The sequence below is a fragment of the Cyclopterus lumpus genome, chromosome 4 (genome assembly GCF_009769545.1).
Source record: "Cyclopterus lumpus isolate fCycLum1 chromosome 4, fCycLum1.pri, whole genome shotgun sequence".
Classification (NCBI taxonomy): domain Eukaryota; kingdom Metazoa; phylum Chordata; class Actinopteri; order Perciformes; family Cyclopteridae; genus Cyclopterus; species Cyclopterus lumpus.
The window spans coordinates 27,016,328-27,028,871 of record NC_046969.1 but is presented as its reverse complement, the minus strand read 5'-3'; the positions used below and the strand labels follow the sequence as shown (position 1 = coordinate 27,028,871).

The 12,544-nt window shown below is 46.1% G+C and overlaps 1 protein-coding gene across 1 annotated transcript in view; it reads right to left on the bottom strand.

The window, feature by feature from the left end:
• The window catches only part of atp10a (ATPase phospholipid transporting 10A), a 35,341-nt gene extending 25,515 nt beyond the window's left edge, over positions 1-9,826 (bottom strand). The window contains exons 1-5 of the mRNA XM_034531365.1: positions 9,375-9,826; positions 4,868-5,072; positions 1,956-2,041; positions 915-1,021; positions 715-846 (exon numbers count right to left, since the gene is read on the bottom strand). Coding sequence (XP_034387256.1) covers positions 715-846; positions 915-1,021; positions 1,956-2,041; positions 4,868-5,072; positions 9,375-9,787 — 943 coding nt within the window. The 5' untranslated portion in view covers positions 9,788-9,826. The remainder of the gene's footprint in view (positions 1-714; positions 847-914; positions 1,022-1,955; positions 2,042-4,867; positions 5,073-9,374) is intronic.
• Positions 9,827-12,544: the final 2,718 nt, after the last annotated feature.

Here is a 12,544-nt window from a genome sequence, read left to right as displayed (position 1 = left end):
CAGGTAACACACACAGACAGGTAACACACACAGACAGGTAACACACAGACAGGTAACACCCACAGACAGGTAACACACAGACAGGTAACACACACAGACAGGTAACACACACAGACAGGTAACACACAGACAGGTAACACACAGACAGGTAACACACACACACACTCAGGTAACACACACAGACAGGTAACACACAGACAGGTAACACACACACTCAGGTAACACCCACAGACAGGTAACACACACACTCAGGTAACACCCACAGACAGGTAACACACACACTCAGGTAACACACACTCAGGTAACACACACACTCAGGTAACACACACTCAGGTAACACACACACTCAGGTAACACACACTCAGGTAACACACACTCAGGTAACACACACTCAGGTAACACACACTCTCAGGTAACACACACTCAGGTAACACACACTCAGGTAACACACACTCAGGTAACACACACACTCAGGTAACACACACTCAGGTAACACACACACTCAGGTAACACACACTCTCAGGTAACACACACTCTCAGGTAACACACACTCAGGTAACACACACTCTCAGGTAACACACACACTCAGGTAACACACACTCAGGTAACACACACTCAGGTAACACACACTCAGGTAACACACACTCAGGTAACACACACACTCAGGTAACACACACTCAGGTAACACACACTCAGGTAACGCCCGGTACTCACCGATGGCGGCGAACAGGCACATGAGCAGCAGGATGACGACGCACCAGAACACGTGAACGTTCATCTGGCGCTCCAGCTTGCTGCGCTTGTAGCGCGGCCCGTTGTTGTTCAGCATGGCTTTGGTCTCGTGACCTGCGGGGGCACGGGGTCGGGTCAGAGGTCACGGGGGGGGTATTCTGTGTGTGGGGGGTGGGGCTCACCTGCGTAGATGACGATGCCCACCGCCTCCTCCGTGTTGCGCACGGTGCAGCCTCTCAGCAGCAGGTTGTCTTTGTAGAGCGCGTCTCTGCTGCCGCTGCGGTGGAGGCTGGAGGTCAGAGGTCAGACTTTGAGATCCAGGGTTCTGATTATTGATCGTTGATGATCCATATTAACAGATAAAGATCACTTTGTTTGATCAAGACATGTTCTTGTTTTTGCCCTCGTCCCAAAAACAATCATCTCAACCGTAAACCATCAAATACGAAACCAGTGGTCCCCAAACACCGGGGGAAAGGCCCACTGAAGACACAGAAGGACAACAACAACAACAAGAGAAACAACTACAACAACAACAACAACAACAACAAGAACAACAAGAAGAAGAAGAACCTGGCAGGTGTCCAGGTGTGTGGGTGAGAGACACCACCCTGATTACTTCACCATGTGGGGAAACGCTCTCATTTGCACAGAAGCTGTTAGCTTAGCTTAGCATAGACAATGGAAACGGAGGGGACCCGCTAGCCGTAGGTTAAGCACAGTGCTATCAAAGGTTCCACAGGTGGTTCCTGCTGACGCACCTGGTGGAGACCTGATGGAGGTGTGATCAATAACTTGAGGAGCAATGAAACCTGAGCCACCGATACCAATCATTATTGATCCATATTACCAGATACCAACAGCCAATCATTATTGATCCATATTACCAGATACCAACAGCCAATCATTATTGATCCATATTACCAGATACCAACAGCCAATCATTATTGATCCATATTACCAGATAGTGGATTCCAGCAGCTGGTCTACAAGGATCTATATGTCCCCAAACCACAGGGTCCTACATTTCCCATGAAGCACCTCAGTGGCATCACTTCATTAGCTCCACCAGTGAAGGTTACTGTGGATGAAACCCAGAGGTCACTGGTCTCATACTCGTTAGAAGCCACAAGCTCCCAGTTGAATCTCAAAGTAGGACATCAGCAAAACAGCGTTGATTTACGGTGACACCTTTTAATGTGATTTAAAGAGACAGTACTCACATGTAGCCTCGGAACCGGTTCAGGTCGTTGTTGGGCTTCTCACATTCAATAATGCCGTTAAACTTCAACGGGTCGAACTCACAATCCTGCAGACACGAGAGAAAATGTGTTTTAAAAGGCACCGAGCAGCAGGGACCCTCTAGGTAACCTGGAGCCCCCTGTGGACTAAAGAGGTAGTGTCTCTGACCCTTTAGGTAACCTGATGCCCCCTGTGGACTAAAGAGGTAGTGTCTCTGACCCTTTAGGTAACCTGGAGCCCCCTGTGGACTAAAGAGGTAGTGTCTCTGACCCTTTAGGTAACCTGGAGCCCCCTGTGGACTAAAGAGGTAGTGTCTCTGACCCTTTAGGAAACCTGGAGCCCCCTGTGGACTAAAGAGGTAGTGTCTCTGACCCTTTAGGGTACCTGGTGCCCCCTGTGGACTAAAGAGGTAGTGTCTCTGACCCTTTAGGGTACCTGGTGCCCCCTGTGGACTAAAGAGGTAGTGTCTCTGACCCTTTAGGGTACCTGGTGCCCCCTGTGGACTAAAGAGGTAGTGTCTCTGACCCTTTAGGGTACCTGGTGCCCCCTGTGGACTAAAGAGGTAGTGTCTCTGACCCTTTAGGGAACCTGGTGCCCCCTGTGGACCAAAGAGGTAGTGTCTCTGACCCTTTAGGGAACCTGATGCCCCCTGTGGACTAAAGAGGTAGTGTCTCTGACCCTTTAGGAAACCTGGTGCCCCCTGTGGACTAAAGAGGTAGTGCCTCTGACCCTTTAGGAAACCTGGTGCCCCCTGTGGACCAAAGAGGTAGTGTCTCTGACCCTTTAGGGAACCTGATGCCCCCTGTGGACTAAAGAGGTAGTGTCTCTGACCCTTTAGGAAACCTGGTGCCCCCTGTGGACTAAAGAGGTAGTGTCTCTGACCCTTTAGGAAACCTGGAGCCCCCTGTGGACTAAAGAGGTAGTGTCTCTGACCCTTTAGGGTACCTGATGCCCCTTGTGGACTAAAGAGGTAGTGTCTCTGACCCTTTAGGTAACATGGCGCCCCCTGTGGACTAAAGAGGTAGTGTCTCTGACCCTTTAGGAAACCTGGTGCCCCCTGTGGACTAAAGAGGTAGTGTCTCTGACCCTTTAGGGAACCTGGTGCCCCCTGTGGACTAAAGAGGTAGTGTCTCTGACCCTTTAGGAAACCTGGAGCCCCCTGTGGACTAAAGAGGTAGTGTCTCTGACCCTTTAGGGTACCTGATGCCCCTTGTGGACTAAAGAGGTAGTGTCTCTGATCCTTTAGGGTACCTGATGCCCCCTGTGGACTAAAGAGGTAGTGTCTCTGACCCTTTAGGGAACCTGGTGCCCCCTGTGGACTAAAGAGGTAGTGTCTCTGACCCTTTAGGGAACCTGATGCCCCTTGTGGACTAAAGAGGTAGTGTCTCTGACCCTTTAGGGAACCTGATGCCCCCTGTGGACTAAAGAGGTAGTGCCTCTGACCCTTTAGGAAACCTGGTGCCCCCTGTGGACCAAAGAGGTAGTGTATCTGACCCTTTAGGGAACCTGATGCCCCCTGTGGACTAAAGAGGTAGTGTCTCTGACCCTTTAGGGAACCTGATGCCCCCTGTGGACTAAAGAGGTAGTGCCTCTGACCCTTTAGGAAACCTGGTGCCCCCTGTGGACCAAAGAGGTAGTGTATCTGACCCTTTAGGGAACCTGGTGCCCCCTGTGGACCAAAGAGGTAGTGTATCTGACCCTTTAGGGAACATGGAGCCCCCTGTGGACTAAAGAGGTAGTGTCTCTGACCCTTTAGGAAACCTGGTGCCCCCTGTGGACTAAAGAGGTAGTGTCTCTGACCCTTTAGGAAACCTGGAGCCCCCTGTGGACTAAAGAGGTAGTGTCTCTGACCCTTTAGGGAACCTGATGCCCCCTGTGGACTAAAGAGGTAGTGTCTCTGATCCTTTAGGGTACCTGATGCCCCTTGTGGACTAAAGAGGTAGTGTCTCTGACCCTTTAGGGTACCTGATGCCCCTTGTGGACTAAAGAGGTAGTGTCTCTGACCCTTTAGGTAACATGGCGCCCCCTGTGGACTAAAGAGGTAGTGTCTCTGACCCTTTAGGAAACCTGGTGCCCCCTGTGGACTAAAGAGGTAGTGTCTCTGACCCTTTAGGGAACCTGGTGCCCCCTGTGGACTAAAGAGGTAGTGTCTCTGACCCTTTAGGAAACCTGGAGCCCCCTGTGGACTAAAGAGGTAGTGTCTCTGACCCTTTAGGGTACCTGATGCCCCTTGTGGACTAAAGAGGTAGTGTCTCTGATCCTTTAGGGTACCTGATGCCCCCTGTGGACTAAAGAGGTAGTGTCTCTGACCCTTTAGGGAACCTGGTGCCCCCTGTGGACTAAAGAGGTAGTGTCTCTGACCCTTTAGGGAACCTGATGCCCCTTGTGGACTAAAGAGGTAGTGTCTCTGACCCTTTAGGTAACATGGCGCCCCCTGTCGACTAAAGAGGTAGTGTCTCTGATCCTTTAGGGAACCTGATGCCCCTTGTGGACTAAAGAGGTAGTGTCTCTGACTCTTTAGGAAACCTGGAGCCCCCTGTGGACTAAAGAGGTAGTGTCTCTGACTCTTTAGGAAACCTGGAGCCCCCTGTGGACTAAAGAGGTAGTGTCTCCGAGCACCAGGATCCCTTTAGGAAACCAGAAACTTACCCGGTGGCTCCGATGAGGACCTTTAAGATGAACTCTATCGAAACAGATTATCTTAACTCTAATGGTCTGTTTACTGATGGAGGTCTATAGAGGACCAGGACTTGACTGAGGGCTATAGAGGACCAGGACTAAATTGAGGTCATATAGAAGATCAGGACTAAACTGAGGTCTATAGAGGACCAGGATAAACTGAGGTCTATAGAGGACCAGGATAAACTGAGGTCTATAGAGGACCAGGACTCACCAGGTCAAAGAAGCTGCGGACCACCTGCCTCTGCTTGAGGTTGGTCTCTCCGTCCAGGGTGGCGGTCTCGAGGTGGCACAGCCGGTCGGGGTCGCTGGAGCTCAGCAGCAGGACGTCGGCCGGGAGGATCTCGTTGCAGCGCAGCCGGATGAAGTCTCCCACCTGGACCTCCTTCCAGAACCGCTCCACGTAGCGCCGCTCCGCTCTGTCGGGACGACGAGAGGCGGCTTTGAAACCACGCCTTCTTTCAACTACACCGTGTATATCACAGCCACTGTAAAGACGTCAGAATTGTCTGATTTTCATCTTTCCCAACGGTCCTTGAACGCATCATGTGTGACGAGCGCTCACGTCAGAAAACTCACCAAAACAAAGCTTAAAGTTGTTTTATCAAAACATTTTAATTCCATTTAAATCTCTCCTCAAATAACATTTTACTTTAATCAGATTGTGTGAAAACATTCAATTCTGAACTCCTCAGTGAAACTATGACTACGCTGCCTGGGAATATATATATATATATATATATATATATATATATATATATATATATATATATATATATTCCCAGGCAGCGTAGTAGAGACAATCATGGGTGACGGAGAGAAAACAAAACGCCCTAAAAACTACTTTTGGGTTCAGAGGCTGAAGACATTGTTTTCAATAACTTCTGCTTCTATAAACAGAAATGTCAGCTCGACCTCCAAAAATATGTCAGGGAAAGAAAATATTGTGGACTCATTAAGTCGTCACAACTTCTTCTCCTCAATATGTGAAAACACAAAAGAAAGAAATGTTTTAGCAGGAACACAACGAACGCTTCGTCTTCACCGATAGAAACTTTTGGGGTGAGACACGTTCAGGACAAACAAATCTCTTCAGCTCCTCTCTGTCCACGTCCACACAATCAATCAATCAATCCACCAATAAATCAATCAAACAACCAACGAATCTATCAACCAACCAAACCACCAACCAACAAATCTATCAACCAACCAACCAAACAATCAATCAACCAACCAAACAATCAATCAATCAACCAACCAACCAATCAACCAACCAACCAATCAACCAGCCAACCAACCAACCAACCAAACCATATATCAACCAACCAACCAATCAACCAACCAACCAACCAGCCAGCCAATCAACCAAACAAACAATGAATATATCAACCAACCAACCAATCAATCAACCAATCAACGAATCTATCAACCAACCAACCAACCAACCAGCCAATCAACCAACCAACCATATATCAATCAACCAACCAACCAAACCATATATCAACCAACCAACCAACCAACCAATCAACCAACCAATCAACTAGCCAAACAACCAAACAACCAATCAACCAACCAATCAACTAGCCAAACAACCAAACAACCAATCAACCAACCAATCAACCAGCCAAACAACCAATCAACCAGCCAATCAACCAACCAAACAATATACCAATCAACCAACCAGCCAATCAACCAACCAACCAATCAACCAATCGATTGATCGATCAATAAGTCTGAGGAGTTGTCACGGTTCACAACAATATCATATTCCTGGTAGCAAATAAGCTAAATAATGCATCACAGCTCCAAACATCTGCCAGGAAGTAAGAGAACAACACTCCTAATGTTATTAGTTCATAACCCCGCCCCCCTCATTAATATATGTGTATATATACATACATGCAGTTTGAATGAAGCGCGTCAAGTTGATCATTAACATAAAATGTCTGTTTTCTGAATGCAGGAGAATATTAATGAATTAATAAATTACAATAGTTGTCTAACTTTTCTTTGTCATATATTTCCTTTAACGAGCTATCAACACTGAATGATGATGATGATTGTGACCTTCATCACCGAAGAGCATAAATAAATGTTATATTTGTTGTAACAAGCGCGTGCTCTGTTATCTTTAACGCTATTAAAAGTACATATTCCACTGAAACCAGAAGGCACAAGAAGTCTCTGTGCAAGAGAACTCTTCTTCCTGGAGGTCAAAGGTCCCCACCGTCCTGGAGACGACCTTCCTCTTAAAGGGCCAGTACCGATGTTCTGAAGTGTTTCTGTGAGCTTCCTTAAAGGGCCAGTACCGATGTTCTGAAGTGTTTCTGTGAGCTTCCTTAAAGGGCCAGTACCGATGTTCTGAAGTGTTTCTGTGAGCTTCCTTAAAGGGCCAGTACCGATGTTCTGAAGTGTTTCTATGAGCTTCCTTAAAGGGCCAGTACCGATGTTCTGAAGTGTTTCTGTGAGCTTCCTTAAAGGGCCAGTACCATTGTTCTGAAGTGTTTCTGTGAGCTTCCTTAAAGGGCCAGTACCGATGTTCTGAAGTGTTTCTGTGAGCTTCCTTAAAAGGGCCAGTACCGATGTTCTGAAGTGTTTCTGTGAGCTTCCTTAAAGGGCCAGTACCGATGTTCTGAAGTGTTTCTGTGAGCTTCCTTAAAGGGCCAGTACCGATGTTCTGAAGTGTTTCTATGAGCTTCCTTAAAGGGCCAGTACCATTGTTCTGAAGTGTTTCTGTGAGCTTCCTTAAAGGGCCAGTACCGATGTTCTGAAGTGTTTCTGTGAGCTTCCTTAAAAGGGCCAGTACCGATGTTCTGAAGTGTTTCTGTGAGCTTCCTTAAAGGGCCAGTACCGATGTTCTGAAGTGTTTCTATGAGCTTCCTTAAAGGGCCAGTACCGATGTTCTGAAGTGTTTCTGTGAGCTTCCTTAAAGGGCCAGTACCGATGTTCTGAAGTGTTTCTGTGAGCTTCCTTAAAGGGCCAGTACCGATGTTCTGAAGTGTTTCTGTGAGCTTCTTCTCCTCCAGAGTTTCACTGCAGCAGATGAAGCAGAGTGAAGTTCTGAAGCCTCCTAAAAGAAGCTCTCAGTTTGATGAAGTCTATATCTATAATATCTTCTCTGAGGGGAACTGAAGCTGTTCTCTCTCCAGACTCCATTCATGAAACACTGGTTCAGCCTCTCAGGAGCTGCTGGATGCACCTGTTGGTGTGTTGGTGTTGTTAGACTTTAGTAAATCAACTCTTTAAAACATTAAAGTCACTCAACAACACAAAGTGAGTCCAGATGGAGTCTGAATGCTGGGAGCATGAACAGCTGATGAAGAGCAAACTATTTACATTCCAGGAAACTTATCGTCTTGGTTAATTACATTGAGGAGAAATCCTGGGAGTTCATTTAGAGACATTTACCAGCAGCATCCAGACTGGACATCAGCATTTCTTGATAAAGATGGAGGACTCATATCATAAATACAACAACCTCCTCCTGCTCCTCCTCTTCCTTCATGTGAAGATGAAACGATCTGCTTCTCCTGCAGTGAAACATTCTCCAGAGTTTTAATCAACGGTGAGAAGAATGAAGCAACGCCGCTACGAGGAAGAAGATGTCCAACGTCGACAACTTTATGAGTGTGGAGCCTCCAAAACACTGAACCTTTTGATGACCGTGAACTGTGGACCACAGTGCTGCTTTTCACAGGCGCACACACACACATGCACGCACGCATGCGCACACACACGCACACGCACACACACACACACACACCAACTTCAAGGTCCTTAAAGTGAAGTCTCAACAGTTAAAAAATGTCGGGGCAACCACCTGTACCAAGCTGCATTCTCTCTCCTGCCCACCAGGGGGCGACTCCTCTGGTTGTATAGAAGTCTATGCTTCATGTGTTAAAGCTGCATTCTCTCTCCTGACCACCAGGGGGCGACTCCTCTGGTTGTATAGAAGTCTATGCTTCATGTGTTAAAGCTGCATTCTCTCTCCTGACCACCAGGGGTCGACTCCTCTGGTTGTATAGAAGTCTATGCTTCATGTGTTAAAGCTGCATTCTCTCTCCTGACCACCAGGGGTCGACTCCTCTGGTTGTATAGAAGTCTATGCTTCATGTGTTAAAGCTGCATTCTCTCTTGACCACCAGGGGGCGACTCCTCTGGTTGTATAGAAGCCTATGCTTCATGTGTTAAAGCTGCATTCTCTCTCCTGACCACCAGGGGGCGACTCCTCTGGTTGTATAGAAGTCTATGCTTCATGTGTTAAAGCTGCATTCTCTCTCCTGACCACCAGGGGGCGACTCATCTGGTTGTATAGAAGTCTATATAAATGACTCTACTTTTAGAGACTCTTTATTTATTCATACAAATACACATAAATAAATAAAAGCAACATCTCTGGATTCAACATGATGAACGTTCCTTATGTTGGACTTATATACATTATTAATATAGGTCTTGTTTACATGTTTATTACATGTTGGACTTTGTCTATATTTTAATTATATTATTAATATAGGTCTAAATTTTAATTATATTAATAGAACATTTCTATATTATTATTATATTAATAATACATGTCTATATTTATATTAATAATAGTGTCTATGTTTAATTATATTATTAATAAATGTCTATAGTTTGTATTAATAATAAATGTCTATATTTTATTATATTAATACTAATTCCTCCGTGGTAAATAGATAGAACAGAACCGGACTCACCGGCTGTAGACCAGGCAGTCCATGTGGTTGATCTCGGTGTCGGACCGGTGCCTCCGGTAGTCCTCCCACAGGTCCTTGATGGCGGTGACGGACAGGATGAAGACCACCGGAGCGAGCGCGAGCTCGGGCTGGAACGCGTTGACCACCGGGACGAAGTTGAGCAGCGCGATGAACACGAAGTACACGTTGGCGAAGCGGTGGAACTGCTCGAACAGGTTCTTGGGCAGGAAGGACAGGACCGTGTACTTGGTGGTCTTGATCCGGTTGTTGGCGTAGTGCCGGTTCGGGTTGTGCTCGTGCCCGGTGTGGACGCGCACGGTCCGGGTCTCCTTGGGCTTCTTCTTGCTCCTGCCGCGCTGCCGCCGCTCCGCTTTGTGCGTCCCGGCCGCGCGGTCCTCGGTGTCGCGCGCCATTGCGCCCCGCGTCGTCTCCAGAACCTCCCCACGGTTGGGTCTGCGCGTGCCCCCCCAGACCCCAGACCCCAGACCCCAGACCCCAGACCCCAGACCCCAGACCCCAGACCCCGTCCCGTCGGTCTGCCCGTCTCACGTGCAAGAGGGGCCAGCTAAGGGATCATCGTCCTACGACTCGTCCTCCATGGCGGCGCTGCTGGAGGAAAAGTTTGCTTCTCTGTGTGCGCTGGAAACCCGGACCCGCTGGCCCCTCCTCGATCCCGGACCCGCTGGCCCCTCCTCGATCCCGGACCCGGAGGAGGGTTTTAGTGAGCGTCTCCGAGTGCCACGCGGTACTATAGGAGTTCACCCACGAGCTCACAGGAAGCAGACGAGCAGCGAGAGAGAGGCGGAGGGGTCTTCTGCCGGACTCCAAGAGTCAACAAGTCAACAGTAATAAACAACAAGTCAACAATAATAAACAACAAGTCAACAGTAATATACAACATGTCAACAATAAATCAATAACATATCAACAATAAGTCAACAACACATCAACAATAAGTCAACAATAATAAACAACAAATCAACAATAATAAACAACAAGTCAACAGTAATATACAACATGTCAACAATAAATCAATAACATATCAACAATAAGTCAACAACATATCAACAATAAGTCAACAATAAGTCAACAATAATAAACAACAAATCAACAATAATATACAACAATAAGTCAACAATATGTCAACATCCATCCATCCATCCATCTTCAATACCGCTTATCCTCATTAGGGGGCGCTGGAGCCTATCCCAGCTGACATAGGGCGAAGGCAGGGGACACCCTGGACAGGCCGCCAGTCCATCGACAATAAGTCAACAACAAATCAACAATAATATACAACAATAAGTCAACAACATGTCAACAATAAGTCAACAACATATCAACAATAAGTTAACAACAAATCAACAATAATATACAACAATAAGTCAACAACAAATCAACAATATGTCAACAACAAGTCAACAATAAATCAACAACGAGTGAACAATAATCAACAATAATCAACAACAACAACGAATGTTTTAACGCTCAACAGTCAGGGACAATAAAAAGAGAAACATTGTAAAAGACATTTAAAAACAGAAAAATAGAAACTTTTACGATACATAAATAGTAAATAAATAAAAGCAAATATTGAAACAAAAAAAAAAAATATAAATAAAGAAACAACTAAGAATTGAAGAAACTTACAATAAAATAAAGAAATACTATAAATAAATATGTGCAACGTATCTGCATTTAAATTAAAGAGAGAATGTTTAACGTATAAAAGTTTAAGTATATTTCATAGTACTTTTAGTATTTTACATGTCAAAGTATTTCTACTTTGATTACTCCTTGCTACACTAAGAGAATAATAATTTATTAATGTCACATACAAGTAATTTAATATATAACAATAAGGCAATATATGAAAAAAGGTTAATAATAATAAAAGGTTTATTTTGATCGGAAACACAACATATCACACAATAATAAAAATATTATAATAATCAAAACCTATTTATGAACGTGTTATTCATTTTGTTTCATACAGTTCACTAGACCTCTGAATAAACTTAAGAACAAAACATCTGTATTTATAACAGTTTAATGAGTTATAGCATTTAAAAAGGGTAATAACTTATCTTTGCTTCATCTTTGCTTTGTTAGTTAATTTAATTTCATATTATTCTATTTGTTGTATATATTGTGCATTTAAATAGTGATGGACAATATATATTGTCCAACACTACCACTTTAGTCCACAGGGGGCACCAGAACCAACACTACCACTTTAGTCCACAGGGGGCACCAGAACCAACACTACCACTTTAGTCCACAGGGGGCACCAGAACCAACACTACCACTTTAGTCCACAGGGGGCATCAGAACCAACACTACCACTTTAGTCCACAGGGGGCACCAGAACCAACACTACCACTTTAGTCCACAGGGGGCATCAGAACCAACACTACCACTTTAGTCCACAGGGGGCATCAGAACCAACACTACCACTTTAGTCCACAGGGGGCACCAGAACCAACACTACCACTTTAGTCCACAGAGGGCACCAGAACCATCACTACCACTTTAGTCCACAGGGGGCGCCAGAACCAACACTACCACTTTAGTCCACAGGGGGCGCCAGAACCAACACTACCACTTTAGTCCACAGGGGGCGCCAGAACCAACACTACCACTTTAGTCCACAGGGGGCATCAGAACCAACACTACCACTTTAGTCCACAGGGGGCGCCAGAACCAACACTACCACTTTAGTCCACAGGGGGCGCCAGAACCAACACTACCACTTTAGTCCACAGGGGGCGCCAGAACCAACACTACCACTTTAGTCCACAGGGGGCATCAGAACCATCACTACCACTTTAGTCCACAGGGGGCACCAGAACCAACACTACCACTTTAGTCCACAGGGGGCACCAGAACCAACACAACTACTTTAGTCCACAGGGGGCACCAGAACCAACACTACCACTTTAGTCCACAGGGGGCACCAGAACCAACACAACTACTTTAGTCCACAGGGGGCGCCAGAACCAACACTACCACTTTAGTCCACAGGGGGCGCCAGAACCAACACTACCACTTTAGTCCACAGGGGGCGCCAGAACCAACACTACCACTTTAGTCCACAGGGGGCGCCAGAACCAACACTACCACTTTAGTCCACAGGGGGCACCAGAACCAACACTACCACTTTAGTCCAC